Source organism: Uloborus diversus, chromosome 3 (assembly GCF_026930045.1).
Source record: "Uloborus diversus isolate 005 chromosome 3, Udiv.v.3.1, whole genome shotgun sequence".
NCBI lineage: Eukaryota > Metazoa > Arthropoda > Arachnida > Araneae > Uloboridae > Uloborus > Uloborus diversus.
The window spans coordinates 27,164,422-27,181,209 of NC_072733.1; the positions used below are offsets into that span (position 1 = coordinate 27,164,422).

Sequence of the window (16,788 nt, forward strand, 5' to 3'; positions counted from 1 at the left end):
AAGCATTTATATAATCTTTTAAACATTTTATGGTATCAGGATTCCCTACATTCAATTTCTTGATTTCGACTTCTTGAGTCTCTCACCTTAATAGCTGCGGAGAAATGATTTTCTTAATTAGTTCAGGGCAATATAATCGGGAGAAAGTTAAATGTAGAATTAAAGAAAATGTAATTTTTTTTTTCATTTTTCATTTCTAAAAAAAATTAAAAAACCATGAAAGTAAAATTACAGCATGCAACGATTTTTTTAAGGCGACGAGCTATAAAATAATAAATTAGGATTTCAGGGGGGAAAAACTAGTCTTTTTAGGTCTTAAAATTGAGAAAGAAAAATATATATAGACTTTTTAGGGATTTTAATCACCATACAGATCATGAAATTGGCGTCTCATGCCCTATTCTTATGATTGAGCTTTTGCTGCAGTTTAATCTTTAATCAAAGGTCAGATTATATGTCAGAATATGCAAGCATTTATTCGTTTAGTGTTAAGTTAAAAGGGGTAAGCTAAAATCTGGAAAATATCGAGGTTTTTTTATTTCTGTTCGGGAAGAAAAAAAAATCAGAAGTTTTGTCCTGCAACATTGGTTGATCTCCCAAATTTATGCCTTGTTTTTTGTTCTACATTGTTCGAATAACATGTAAACACACACTGTAATTATTTCAATTTAAGAGCAAAAAACTCTTAAAACTAACAAACCGAATGTTTGATAAGTGTCTGCAATGTTGGGAAAATTTCCGTAGTGATCCAAAGCTCGGCATATTTCCGAAGCCCAAAACTGGTGTTGGTTCCGTTGCTGAACCGATTTCGGGACTTGTGCTGTGCTTACTTTTAATTTTGCAGTAAAAAATTGATAAATTAAAGTTAAATTTATTTTTCTTTTTTTTTCCGAAAAACATTAGTGATACCTCAACCAGTAGATTTTTTTCAAGGTCGATGGGCCGACATTTTATCCAAGTTAGCATCGGTCGCCGATGCCGATGGCTAAATTTTTGAACTTGTTTCAGGTAGTACTTAAAAAAGTATCTAACTGAACATATAAGTAAATTAATGAGACAAAATAACATATTGTGTAATGGGAACTGAACAGTATACATGTATACATTACGTTTTCACATATAAGTTTTCTTCTGGTGGAAGCATACAACATAATTTAAAATAATAACAGTGCTTAATAAATCATGCACAAAAATTACTATACACATACCTTTCTCTGTTCAGCATCTTTTTCCGAATAAAGCTCAGATTTATTACCTTAAAGAAATGAAAAGTGCTGTTAAAAATGACTGTTTTTGTTAATACAGGTTTAAAAATCATTATGAAGAAATCTTCTAAATATTCTCTCAAAATTAATGTTAGTATGTCATACTCAGAAATTTTACAATTTAATCTCACTGCGTACAACATGTCTTTAAACTGCGAACAAGATTTAATATTAATCACAGAGTTATCTGATACAAATTCTCACAGGAGTCAATCTCTATTCAAAATACCTTTCATATTTCATTGAAGATGTTTAAAAACAAGGGGGGAATGTGAAAAACTAATGAACCTTGATCCTAGCACATAAAACAGTGAAACTTGTTTGCTGAACTAATTATAACCAAATGTTCGCAAAAATATGGGATGTGAAAAAAAATCATGAAAATTCATTCATACTTGTGTTGCTAGTTTTTTTTATTTCTGTAGGATACCAAAAAAAAAAATCGTTAATTTGCTTTGAACTGTCTCATTATGTTATTGTTTAGTGATAATACTCAAGACCCAAAAAATATCATCATTTGCACCTCTGGTTTTGAAAAAAGTTTTAAGTTTTTCTGCATATCAAAAACCATTGAGTATACTACGGTTGGTTCAGCTTGAAAATCTTCACAGTTGTCCTTATCAGGTTATTGTTGTAGCTTCTTTTTTTTTCTTTAAGTTTTAGTTTGAATTTGAGCTACGATATCCTTGGATTGTGGGAATTTATGATAGGTATCAACAAAGCTTTCGATCATTGTTTCAAGCTAAATAAAAAATGTACTAGTATCTTACCTTCAAATTCTACCCTACAAATGATCATTACTGTGTAAAAATTAAAATTAATTTTATTTTCTATCCCTACATTTACACATTTAGAGTTTGGATTGCTGCACTAATGAACTTATCTCGTTAGCTTCAACATTTATTCAAATGCTTTGAGCTAAAAAAAGACGGAAAAAAAAGTTGATTTCTTTAAATATTTGGTGGATTATGCAGGGGTCTATCCAGGATTTTTCACAGGGTCCGTTTTTTGTGAAAAATCAAATAATTTTGTGAAAAATTAATCAATTTTGTGAAAAATCAAAAAATTTCTCAAAAAAAAAATTTTTTTTTTTTTGTTAAAACAAATTTTAGAATTTAGGGATGGCACAAACAGCATCAATTAAACTTAAAGTTGAGTGTTTTCCTCTTCTACGTTGAGAAAATCATTCTGGATTTTTTTCTGATATTTGGCGGGGGGGGGGAGGCATTGCTCTTTCAAGTATCAATATTTATCTACCATTCTACATTATGTTAAATTATACTAGATATATTTCTGTACAGCACTTAAAATAATTGTAACAAAAATATAAATGAATAAAATAAAATTCAGTATAGGGTTCAGCATTCAACTTTTTGACCCAAGACACTCTAAAAAAGCACAGAATTTGGTTTAAAACTTCTAAATTCCGTGATTTTAACAAAAATAAAAAGATATTTCAATTGTTTACCTCTTAACAAAGCGTAATAATTATTAAAAATTTGAAAAATCGGATTCCCATAGCGGATGCAAAGAGATCGCAATTCTCAAAGTGAAGGCATCAAAAGTATAAAAACAGCTTGTAAAAGAAATATTTTTGATAAAATTATTTTAAAATTGCATTTTAGAGTCCTATAATAAACATATCATTAATATCTGTGGACACAGTTGACCCAAAAAATAAAATTAAATAAACCATCTATTTAGCATTTTAAGTTTTGACTCATAACAGAAAATGGAATTTTGCTTTAAAAACTTGAAATGAGAGTTCTAACAGAAATAAAGAGACTTTTCATTTATTTGAATCCTAATAAAACGAAGTTAGCTTGAAAAAAGAACAAAATGTGATTCTCATATCGGATGTTAAAAGATTGCATTTTTCAAAATGTAGACATCTAAAGAAAAAAAAACGGTAATTAAAAGAGTTTATTTAAAGTTAATCATCCTTGTTAGCATTGAAAAATCAAAACCCATATAATTTTCTCCCAAAATAACAATTAAACATCGCACCGCACCACCGTAAAAACGCAAATATTGACAAGCTGGCAAAATGATGAGAATATTTTCTAATCAAGTCATTATAAAGGTTCAAAGCCAGACGCTAAGTGGTGATAATTTTGAAGTTGGTAACACTATCTGAAGGGATCATATTTTTTCCTCACCCTTACTATCCCTTTGCAGTTCTAAGTTCATTTCGCAGATATATATTATTATTGTTTATTAAATCATGAGCGGAGAAAAGTGCTTACCAATGCCTTTTCAGAAAAGTTTACAAAAACACCGCTGCTAATTAGCTGTGATAAAACAAACAACCATTATATTTATTTGGCAGTAGCCATTATTTATCGCTTGCAGGAGCATTCCAAGAGTGCCGATTTTTTTTTTTTTTTTTCAAAATTAGCCGATTTTGTATAAGCTGATCCCTCTAATTTGACTTTAAAAAAGGTTCCAAAAATTATCGGTTTATACACAGAAATATGCGTTATTTTGCTTTCAGATTTGCTCTTTCAATAAACAATTTGACAGATCCGATCTTGTTTATCAGAATTTTGTGAAGGGTCCGTTTTGTTTGATCGGGATTTTGTGAAAGGTCCGTTTTGTTTGATCGGAATTTTGTGAAAGGTCCGTTTTGGTTGATCGGATTTTTGTGAAGGGTCCGTTAACAGACCCAAATATCCTCTGGCCAGACCCTGTTATGCTGTCAGTAGTTGAAAAAATGAAATGATTTAGAATTGCACTCTTCCCATTGCTCTAATGAACTTTCAATCTGCAGCACGGCAGACAAACAAACTGTAAATAACTTTTACAGCAGCTTGAGATCTCCATGTTGAGCTGTCATCAGCATCATCGGCTTTATACGTCCTCCAGGATGACATCTATTGCAAATGCCCTATATCATCATATTTTCAAAAAAATTGAAAATATCCAATATTTTGATATACATTGGATATTTTGATACATATCCGATATTTTGATACTTATCCAATATTTTCAATCAGCACAAACTAGTCTTTAAAACAGTAAATGAGAATCTTTAATCACTCTTTATTTTTCTATATTATTTTTGCATAATGTTTCTTTCATTATTTATATTAAATATTTTATTTACATTTTTATTGATTTTAACGGAGTTAATTTAGTATTAGCTGTTTTACTCACTTTTCCTTACTTATACAGTTATATAATTCGTAACTAAAAAATATGCATTAGTCCGTGCACAGTCATAAGATACTTTCTTTTTTTTTTTCTGAACAACATTTGATGCTAAACCAGGCACTTTTAATCTGTATTAAAATTGTAACATCACTAATAATTTTAAGAATATAAAATAAAAAAGGAATATTATGTTCCTTTGTTATATTAATGATGTATTAATGCATCATAAAAATATAATACATAACTTTTTGAATATTTTTAATAATAAATGAACAATATTACTACACTTAATACAATTTTTATATTGAAAATATAAATAGTTGAATAAATAGTTGAAAAAATAAATATCTAAAACATCAAAACATCATGATATTTTCAAAATAAATATTGTACACATATTGTGATATATATCATGATATATATCGATTGGTATATATTGGCGAACCCTAGTTGCATATATGGGGAAAAAATGAAAGAAAAACTGCTTAAGTATTGCATAGTTCAAAATTCTGAAATAATAATTATTAACACCATTAAAAATGAATTATTAACTTGGTTCTAAGTTAGCCTGGTGCTCAGAAAAACTTTTGGCCTGGGAAGATATGTGATGGAAAATAAATCACTCCAATGAAAGTTCTGCTACTTCACAAATCAAAAATATTTGATTAATAAACATATAAAAACTCCCTATTTTGGTTTGGTTGCACCACAAACTTGATATAAATTGTTATGTCGCAATAAATATGAAGAAAGAGTGTAAGAAAAGCATCAATATTTGAAACGTTTTCTCATTTATGTAGAAAATAAAAACACAGAGGAAAACAATTTTCAACTATCAAACTAAAAAATACACCTTTCCAAAGAAGAAAATTGATACAGTTATAAAGAAAGGGAAAATAAGATAAACATGTTTACATTGAAATCAACTGTCTAAAAATTCTGGGCTATAATTTGTTGTTTGGTGTTCTATGGCTAAGGAAGATTTGAATTTTATGAGAGTTTAAATTTGTGATTCTGAAAATTCCTTGTCTGTGTTTACAAGTTATGTAACAAAATAAAGAAAGTACATTTTGGGAAACAAATATCAATACGATTAACATTTTATTTTGTATATAAATTATATCCACAGTGAGTAAACAAAGCTAGACCTGACGTGGAGTCGGCTCAAAGTTATGGTTAAAAACTAATTTAAACTAAATTATAATATCTTACTTCTTGTCATTTAGCTAAATATTACTAAACAAGCTTACTCTTATAGATACAGAGAAGTTCACCATATCACAGCTTGAAAAGAATAGTGACACAACTCAAAAAAGTAACTTTTTTGGGAGACCATTTTTTAAACTGTTACGATTTATAACTTATAGTTGTTTTATTCATAACAATTCCTAATTAGCATAATGCCCCTTAAAAATTGTTAATACTATTCTTTTGTTATTTCACGTAGTTAAGTGCTAGCATTTTGAGGGTTTCTAGAAACTTTTGTCAAATTAGGTTTTAGTCAAAGTAACTATCTACCGGCAACTATGCTATCTACAACTAGTGTCTTTATTCCTTACAGAAGATCAATTTTTTTAAGTACTATTAATTAAAAATCTCATTTTCGGTATTTTTTGAGTTGTGTCATTATTTTCAAGCAATGATGTATAGATAATAAAATGTCTGAAAAATAAGAATTATGTTATTTACTTTCAAAGATTAGTAGGACATTAACAACTTTAAATTTGCATTTCAAAATAACTTCCAAATTTTAACTTCACAATTTGTTGTATTTTACAAAATGCTGTGGTTTTGGGAAATTACTTTCTAAAATAGAGAGAGAGAAAACTGATTAAATAATCTTGCCTGCAGATGCACCACTGGGCCTTTTATTTCTTTTTTCAAATTTAAATATACTAAACAATTTGAAGTGGCACAAAGTTAACCGGAATGGTTCAAAGATACCCTGAATGATTACACCTAAAATCAATATGTACACAAAACACACACTAGATTTTGTTTTTCATACTGAATAAAGTCTACTTAAATTAAACTAATTCTGTGCAATTGCACATGCATTTTATTTACAGAGATAAGTTTTTATTAATGAGTAATTTTCAGAAACAAATGCAATTATCTTTAACATACTTTTTTAGAAATTGGATAAAGTAAAGTCTGGGCATTTGAAATGCAGATACAGGATAAAACTTTAATCTTTTGGAGAATACTATACCAAGGTTTGACAAAGTGTAATTTTTTCAACTCAAAAAAAAAACAAAAAAAACTGAAATATTCTTTAAGTATAATAACCAAATATTTCACCTAAAATAACAGAAAAATTAAATTGTATGTCAATTAAATTGTCAAAAAGAAAAAAAAAAAGAAACACTTTGCACAGTTCATATTTTTTTTTTACCTTTTCCATTTACTTTTCTAGTGTTTACAGCATCAGAGAGCCCCAAGTCCAACTTTTTGTGTAAGTTTTCATTTTCCTAGAAAGGAGCAAAACAGAAGAGGTGTCATTATTATAGTTTTAAAACATGCATGAGGGTTCAAATTATGGTATATGAATATCAGCTAACTATTAAGCATACAACCTCTTTATTAGGCAGATTTTTAAATATTTGGAATCTGATCAGGACACTGCACTAAAGATTCAGCTACTTTGTATATATTAAGTCCAACTTCATACCCGAAGAGGAAACTTTGATTTAAAGTTCTTTTGTAGATGAATATTCAATAAAAAAACTTTACAAGTAACGGTTTGAAAATATATATTGTATCAAAAAATTTCAAAACAGCATAGAAGCAGTTAGGAAAGTATAAAAACTATAGAGGAAAACCAATATAGAAGTAAGTGAGAAGAAACAATTAGGAAATAAGATTAATGAAAACACAAGACTTAGTACTTAAAAATAAAACACTACTTAAGTTGGGGGAACAGGAAGAAGAGCAACCCTACACAACAAGTATTTAGTGCAGTGATGTACTAAATACACAAAGTTTTCTGTCAGCTTTCCCAAGAAACAAGTAAATTAAGACCATAAACAGTCAGTATACAGAAGGTAGTCAGAAACTTCGTGGCACTAACTGAGTTTTCCCATACCTTCTTCTGTACATAGACTGTCGACAGTCTTTAGCATAACCATATTAATATGCTTTACCCACAATAATTCCAATGTTATTAATCCTCAAAATGTCCCAAAGAGTCACATTTAAACTCTAATGGTCAAGTATTTCTATCACTGCAAGTTTTATCTTAATCTATTTAATCTTTCGGACTTGAGCACAAGAACTATTCAAATAGCTAAATTGTTTTTGAATTCTAGATAACTTGTGTTTTAATTTAATTCAGATTGTGAGTAAATATTACTATGATAGCCAAAAACAAGTTTTAATTTTCTTTAAGAACAAACTTCCAGAATGAAATTCAACAAATCAGGGGGGGGGGGGGGAATGAGACCAGTCACTACCTCTTTTTTATTTAATACTAGGGGCGCGTCCCGAACTTGTTCGGGTTCAAAAAATTATGTCTTAAATAAATATTCTGCAATCTCTTTTTGATTTAAAATATCATGGTATACACAGAGTTGCCGACTGCTAAAAAAAAATCTTAGTTTCTACGAATTACAGCTTTAAACTACGACCCTACAAAAGCTGGTCCAAAAATAATGATTTTCAGTTTTTTCAATTTATAATCCCAAGCACACAAAAATAAATAAATAAATAAGCTGCATGAAAACTAAACCAGTAAGTTTAGAAAATCTAACTTCTAGACGTGTGCTGCCGTTTTAGTTTTCTTGCAGTTTATGGGTTCTTTGGCAAAAAAAAGCGAAAAAATTGCCAAAAATATCGTGAAGAATATAAAAGCACTTGACCACTCCTTATTTCATCTTTAAAGATGGGTTATTTAAGATGTACTATTTGCAATAGCGATTTTTCAGTTGAAAACGTTGATTGTGATGGTTGCCGCAAGCATGTTACTTCAAAAAGACTTGCCGACTGAGTGAAAGGTACAGCTAATAATCAAGAATTTATCATCTTAAAATATTTAGTATAAAATCGTTTATTCCGTATTAATATTTTCTGTATTATAGTTGAAATTCATTAAGTATCATTATTTTGTTCCGCCAGCTAAGATTTTGGATTTTCAAAGGTTGGCAGCTCTAGGTATAGATGTTATCATAGTATACTCGTACTTACGCTTTTTGTTTTGTTTTTATGAGGTTTTGAAAGAAATTGATTCACTTTATTTCCTAATCAAAAGAGACCAACCTTTACTTCCCCGTAAACAATATGATCCTCCCCATATGTAACCTATGTCCTTCAGTTTTGATGATGGTGATGGCATAAGAAATGTTTATTGGAAATTGCAATTACTTATAGCAGAAATAGAAATGTGCAAGGACCATGGGATTTTGGGAAATATTCCAGGCTGACCTGCTGCTGATCCAGAAAGAAAAATATGGTAAATCATATTAGTCCGTATTGATTTTACTTGGGGTCCAGTTCCATTGCATACATAAGACAAATTAAAGTTTCACAACAAAATTATTGGAATACTGCCTTTAATTTTAATAGAATGAATATGGGATCCTAAAGCTATTCTTAAGATACAGAGATCGTAGAGTTCCTAAAAGGAGATGACTTTAAACAGGCTTAAAGTATGTCTGCACACATTCATCAAGGTAGCCACAGGAATAGTTTGGTAAGAATCACTGACAAATGCGAATATGACACCTCTCTCAATGTTGCCTGAATCTTTTAGTTTATTTAGAATCCACGGCTTCTATATACAAACAGTGGCTCATCAAAATCCGTAATACATTATGCGACAGAACTTTTAAAGACACTATCCAAACGGCCGATTTTTTTCTTATGCAATGTACGGAGTCTTTCTGAATTGAGCCATTCAAAGTAGTTTAAACCTGGATTAGTCAGTTTTTCGACCACTACGAAAAATTGTTGCAATCAAGTTTTAAAAAAAAATAAAAATAACAATAACTGCACACACATCCTCAGTCTGCCTGTTCATTTTGGTTAAATTTATCAAACTTTTTCAGTTCCAACGGGAATGCAGATAAACATTAATTTGCCGGTATCATAGATGAGTTGCTAATTTAATTATTTGAATGGAGATGTACTCATTTCGTAGGTTGCAATCATGTATTAATCTAGTCTGGAACATATAAAACCTAAAAAGGTAGACTGAAATGCATGCAAAATTACAGCTGTTAGAATTACGGATTAATATCTATCTGCGTTAATTGAATTCAAAAATTAATTTACTCGAATCGAATCCCAGTTATAAATTCATTTGAATAAATTTTCATGCATTAACATTATGTGAGACTAAATGTTTCGAGATGTCCAAGGCTATTAAAATGTTATTTACCTTATCCTCTGAAGCCTGATATACATGTGTAAGTTATTAGCGTTCTTTTGCCATCAACATTATTTTTTTTCACTTGTTTCAAGTCCCTAGCATTCAGTTCATAAGGAACCTTCAACTATTTTATTATTGAAGCAAGTGCAAGACAATCCGCACTTGTTTTTATGTATATAACACTAGATCAGTACAAAACATAAACTGATAGTGAAGACAAACTATTGGTTTTAAAAAGTAGTATAAGTACATATATGCAAAATTTATAGCCTATGTCACTCAGGAAGAATGCACCTTTCATATAGTGAAAGAATTTTTCAAATAGCTGCAATGGTTCTGGAGATTACCTCAGACATGTAAACACACAAAAATCCGACCCCTCTCTTCATAATATTAGTAAAGATAATTGAAAGTTGTTAAAATTAAAAATTGCTTTTTAACAATAAATTTATGACAATTTGGTTTATTATGTTTTTCTTATGATTTTTAAAATTGCAGCATCAAATTTCTTTCAAAACTTCAGTTATAGGATTTAAACAAAACAGTCTCTGAAATCAGCAAAAATTTGGTCTCGAGCATTACGATTTAAAGAGAATCTACTGTTTACACATTTTAATGTGAAGAAGTAGTTTAGTATAGATGTCAACATAATAAATGAAAAGAGAATAAGAATATACTTGCACATGTTCTCCCTAACCTAGTCAATTCTGATATGAAATAAGGTAGGGAAGGGGACCTTGAATTTATTTCACCTTGCATTTTTAGATGAAGCTTTTTTAATGAACAAATATTTCGTTACTATGCTATGTGATTATCTGGGAGAAAAAAAAAATCTGTATGAGTAACACATGCACTTTCTGAAAAAAGAAAATATTGGACAAAAGATTGAAGTCAAGTACTTTTATATAACAAGAAGAAGTCATGACAAAACAGAGAGGAAAATGTAAGAAAACTGATTTGATTGGGTTAAAAGATTGAAGTCATATTATATGATTTAAAAAAACAAAGACTAAACTTTTGTTTGCGTGTGTGAAAATTATTCACGAGGATATTTAAAAATTTTAGCAAGTATTGCACGAATAAAAGTTTGAAAAAGTGAGCTAAACAAATATTTTAAGAAAATACTTATAATTTAAAAAATAGACACATATTAACAAATAATTCAAGCTTAAATTTTGTAACCTTCATGTAAGCATTGGGCAGATAAACAGAATATTTCGTTTCAAACACAACATTATTTAAAAAAACACATACTTAAATACATACAGGTTTTGTAAGCAATATTTCAATGTATTTAAAATGCTTTCAAAGAAATATGTAAACCATGCTTGTAATTTTTTTGTTGGAGAAAGCATTATGCATATAAAAAGTAAACTTTTAGTATAACTGAAAGCGAATATTTAGCCAAATATCCTATATCTCACAAAATCCTATTTGATGCACCCCTAGTTTAGATGATTTTAAAACTCACTTACTTGTTTTTTGGCACTAATAAGAGATTGTACAAATAAATCTTGCTGATCTAAAACAAAAATAACAACTACATATTAGTCATACTGAAAATGAATTTGTTGCATTAACATATAATACTGTATGCAAATGTTTCACAGCTACAGACAGTTTTAATGCAGGGGCGTAGCTAAGGGGGGGTTTTGGGGACAAACCCCCCCCCCCCCCCCGAAAAGTTAGTCTCAAAAAAAAAAAGAGAAAGAAGAGAGAAGAGAAAGAGAAAAAAAGGAAGAAAAGGAAAAAATTCCAAGCGATTATACATACATATATATATATATATATATATATATATATATATATATGTATATATATATATAAAAGAAGTACCCCCCCCCCCCGAAAGTCGGGTCTAGCTACGCCACTGTGCATTATCCATACTAAAGGCATACAGAATATGTAAGTAAGAGCTAAATTTGAACAAAATACTAACCATTATAGCTTGCACAACTCGACTCGGATAACTCTTGCAAATTATCATTTTCTCTTATATTTTCTGATAAGGGTCTAGAAAGTTTTGTATCACAAATATTGCTATTCCAATCTGGCTTTAAATCTGGCATACCAAGATAGAATCCATCAAGATTAGGTTTCATTCCTTTTCTTGTTTCTTCAATTAGTTTTTTTGCCTTTTCTCTTAACATCATCTGCCTTTCAAAATCTGTCTGAAATATGGAAAAGAAAAGTATAACACCATAAAATATCACTTTTCGTTTTTAAAAAGTTACACAAGTATTAACAGTTAAATGCTCCAAATGCAGTTTTTGAAAAGCTTGGAAAGGTTTTCATTGATGTCTTAATCATTTACTAGAAAAAAATTTTCACACAGATCACATTTTTAAAAAGATGCCAACATCAGCATTATAATATCCACATAAGAGTGTATCAGAGTTCCTTGAAGAAACATCAAGTCAGCAAGAAATGGAACACCAGTTGTCATATGTAGATACACAACAAAGCGATTAAAATAGACAGTATGCATATGTGCCCATATGAGGGGGAAGTGGGGGCTCAAGCCCCCCCCCCCCCAAAAAAAATTAAAAGTTCCTTGCTTTTAGTAGTTTTTTCTTCGAAAAAATGTGAAAACATTTCTTCTCCAGCCATTAATGAATAAGTCGGCTATTAATGAATAAAAAAATGTCAAACTTTAATACTCTAATCTGAACTGAAATCTGTTTCCATGAGGAAAATATCCTGCTAAACCATGGGGAAAATATCTGAGCCCCCCCCCCCCCCTTGAAATTTTGTATATGGGTGCCTATGACAGCATGATAAAATGTGGCACATCGTGTACTACAGTCTTTTGTATATATGCATTGTACAATATGTGCAAACTCTAGATAGGGATGATTGATTACCAGCACTTCTATAGGGACAAGTCTTTTACCTGGTCTATTTCCATCAAGGCAATTTAAAATAATTTAGAAAGAGTCCCATCATCCTCCCCCTCCCCTGTACTGTAGCAACTGATAAAAAATTTTTTTAACCATTCAAAAAATGACTACATACAAATTGAACTAGCAACTGAAAATTCTTGCTAGCAGCCTCCAAGATAAATTAAAGAAATATGGTATTTTATTGAATTTATCTTTAAATCTATTACAATAGCTAAAAATTTCTAAATTTCATGCAATACACAAAAGATAAATACACTAAAAAATAATTCACTTGTTTTGCTATTGCTGATAATATGCATTATAAATCAGTAAAGCAACACTTTAACATTATTGGTCTTTTTAATACAGTGCCGGCAAAAAAAATCTTTACATTTGGTTGGCAATTAAAAACTTTACATGCAAACTTCTTGTCATGATTTTACTTGTCATGCTCCCTAGTGATTTGGCTGAATGCCAAACACTTGGTCACAACCTGGTTGAATATTCAGTATTCGGCCAAATCACTAAGGAGCACACCAAATAAAGTTTGCATGTAAAGTTTTTAATTGCCAAACAAATGTAAAGATTTTTTTTTTCCAGTACCTTACAAACTATGTAGAATTTGTTATTATATTTTTGTGAAAGTATTTCTTATACCCACTGAGATATAAGTATTTCTTTGAAAAATGCAAATTTTCCTTTAAGGTTTTCGACTCATAGCATGCAGAGTTTTCCGTCAACTGTTACTAAACTTTCAGGATTTTTGACAGCATACAAGCAAAACATAATAAAATTTGAAATTAAAATATTGAAAATTTGATGAAATATGAACGTTTAAAGCTGTTGAATTTTCACTGCACATGCACAGAAAATTGCAGTTTATAACCTTCATAATCCAAAGCGCAAGTAGATACTGCAGCTCATAATAAAGTTCCAGTTTGATATCTTTAGAGTTTAAAAAGTTATCAGCGATCTAAGGATATGGATTTCAATAACTCTTGGATAGGCGACGAATTGTAAGGGGTCGTTTGCAAGCTTATAACACTTTTATGTTATTGTGCAGAGTGATTCATGATAAAAACAGATTATTTGTGAATGATCCCTCACGATTCATCGCCTATCCAAGTGTTATTGAAATTTGGCTCATTAGATCGCTGATAACTTTTTTAATTTTAAAGATATTGAACTGGAATTTTATTATGAGTTGCAAGATCTGAGTTTTGGATTATGAGGGTTATAAATTGATATCTTTTGTGCATGGGCAGTAAAATTTAATTGCTTTAAACATTCATATTTTATCAAATTTTAAATCTTTTAATTTCAAATTTTATTACTAATGCTCCCTCGTGATTTGGCCGAATACCGAATATTCGTCCACAATCTGGCTGTCAATTTTTTGCCGCCACTGTAATCCAATTGAGATGATTTTGCACTGGGAAATAGTATCTTCAAAAAGAAATATATATATGTTTGATTGCTAAACAAAACATTTTAGTATTTTGAAATAATACAGCAATAGCTGCATACTAAAAGAAAAATTTGAAAATATTTATTATTTTAATATGTTATTTCTCAGTGCAATAGAAATATTATGGACTTAAACTAAAACAAAAATAATCAGACTTCATGAATGAAATAAGAATGCTTACATACTTTGCTACTTGGAGTGCATTTATTATTTTCTTTATTTTGCTGGTTCAACAATTCTCTACGGGTCATTTCCAACAGATGATGTGCTCTTTCCTTCAACAACTCTTGACGGGACACTTTTAGCTAAGATAAAAGATTACTTGTTTTTTTAAAATTCAGACTGAGAGTTAAAACTACTCAGGAGAAGAGTAGGATGAATACACTATTCAGTTGAAAAGAAAGATACAAATACAAATGTTACAACTAGCAACAAGCTCTGGTCCAAGTCTATTTATTGAGGAAGATCCCCCAATGAAGATCAGTGGCGTACTGGGTCAAAAATGTGTACCGGGAAAAACACTTGACAGGCGCCTTGTTCTATTTTCGCACCCCCCCCCCCCCCCCCCTCCCATTCACCAAGTTCAACTAAAAAGTTAAACTTGATGAACTTTCTATCCGAGGAGTAGATAATCTTCAACGCCCTAAGACAACTGAAACTTTTGCGCCCCCCCCCCCTTTTTTTTTGTCGAAATGAGGGAAATTTTTTTACTTCCTTCGGTGATGGTAGAAAGAGGAGTGTTTTAGGGGGAGGGGTGGTTTCAAAGTTAGAACTTCTAAAAATGAAACTTTGGACGAGTTTTTTTATAAATAAGAAACGAGTAAAAAGAGGAGTTTGAAGGGGAAGAGGATAGAGAGCGCTCCCTCGTCTATTTTTCGGGATCGAAAAGTTAAAGTTCAATTGTTATCTACAATCATCCTAATAAAGAAGGGGGGGGGGGGTCCGGGGCTCTCCCCGGGAAATTTTTCGAGATTGTAGCCCCTAAAACGCAGTTTTAGACGATCTCTAAATATTCTTCTAAAACTGCGATATCTAAAGATTATCTCTAGATTATCTTTGGTAATGTTACGAGCCGAAAAAGTTCGATGATGCTCCCAGACCTATTTCGAAATTGAAACTTTAAAAACGCAATTGTGGATTATATCCAATTATTTTAGAAAGGATGGTTGGATCTTCCCCGAAGTTGAAGCGGTAAAAAGGCAATTGGACTATTTGCGGTGATATTAGGGGAGGATAGTTTCGGGCACCCACTCTCGGGAATTTTTCGAACGTAACGCGTTTTTCGACATAAAAACGGCAATTTTTCGCAGGTGAAGTCTTTAAACCACGATTGTAGGTTATCTTTGGTAATGCTAAGTGGACGGGCCTTTTTTCCGAATTTGAGGCTCTAAAAACTTTATTTCAGTTGACTTTCAATGATGTAAGGGAGAGGAGTTCCAGAGAGCTCTCCCCCGAACCCTTTCGAAATTCAAACCCTTAAACAAAATTTAAGACGATCTTTAATGATTTTAGAGCTAGTGATAGGATCGTTCCCTAAGAAAGGTTTCAAGGTTAGCTCCTAAAACACAGTTTTTAGACGAGCATTGGTAATATCAGTGGGCAGAGAGGTTCGGAGGCTTTCCTTTGGAAATTTTCTAAAATTGAAATTCCAGGAAAAAATTGCAGACTATCTTCGACGATGTATTAGGCAGTTCGGGAGCTCCTCCCGGAAATCTTTTCAGAATTGAAATCTTAAAAACGACCATATTTTTAGACCGTCTTTGATGATATTAGAAGGGAAAGGAGGTTCGGGAACCTCTGGAATTTTTAGAAATTTAAGCCCTAAAAACGACTATCTTTGGTGATATTAGGGGGAAGGGAGGTTCAGGGACTTCTAGAATTTTTAGAAATTTAAGTCCTAAAACCGAAATTTTAAACGATTTAGGATGATGGGGTGGTTGCGTTTCTCGAATATTTGAGTGGGGCGCTCTCCTAGAAGTTTTTTGAAATTGAAGACCTAAATAAGTAATTTTAGGCCGTCTTTGGTGACTGTAGGCGACTGTGGTTAGGGAACTCTTCCTCGGAATTCTATCAAAATTGAAAAAACACGCTTCTCGGCTACCTTTGGCGACCAAAAACGAAGGAATATAAGGTTCGGTTACTTCCCACTCTTCCGCTTTCTTCTCTCTTTTTACGCATTTGTTTTTATTATTGGTAAAAATGTAGTGGAAAACGCTCCCCCAATTTTCTTTTCTAAACCCATTTGAGTGCTTTAGTTTTTCGAAAATGAAATTTTAAATTTCCAGCCTGATATTTTCATTTATTTGAAATACAAGAGTTTGCGACTCCAAAGAGAAAACTTTTCACATTTTGGAGTAATGTCTCTAGAGTCTTTTTTCCCCTCCACTTTATTTTAATTTAAACATCATGTCTCCTAAAACTCGGGATAAAGTTTTGGTTTACCTTCAAGTTAAAGCATTCAAACACTGAGAATTTATTATTAATTCATTACATTATTTAAAACTCGTTCACTACTTTTTTTATACTTGTTTTGTTATTTTATTTTAACTTGTTTTCTTTTTAAAACATATTCCAGCGGCCTACATAATGCTATTATATTATTTATCTATTCATTTTTTTATTGAACTAAATCTTGTAATAGGTTTGTAACGATAC

At 30.9% G+C, this 16,788-nt stretch overlaps 1 protein-coding gene across 1 annotated transcript in view; it reads right to left on the reverse strand.

Moving 5' to 3' along the window:
- Nucleotides 1-16,788, reverse strand: part of LOC129218296 (EH domain-binding protein 1-like) — a 200,683-nt gene that overhangs the window by 121,211 nt on the left and 62,684 nt on the right. Inside the window, exons 12-15 of the mRNA XM_054852529.1 lie at nt 14,319-14,438; nt 11,855-11,954; nt 11,259-11,305; nt 6,855-6,889 (exon numbers count right to left, since the gene is read on the reverse strand). Coding sequence (XP_054708504.1) covers nt 6,855-6,889; nt 11,259-11,305; nt 11,855-11,954; nt 14,319-14,438 — 302 coding nt within the window. The remainder of the gene's footprint in view (nt 1-6,854; nt 6,890-11,258; nt 11,306-11,854; nt 11,955-14,318; nt 14,439-16,788) is intronic.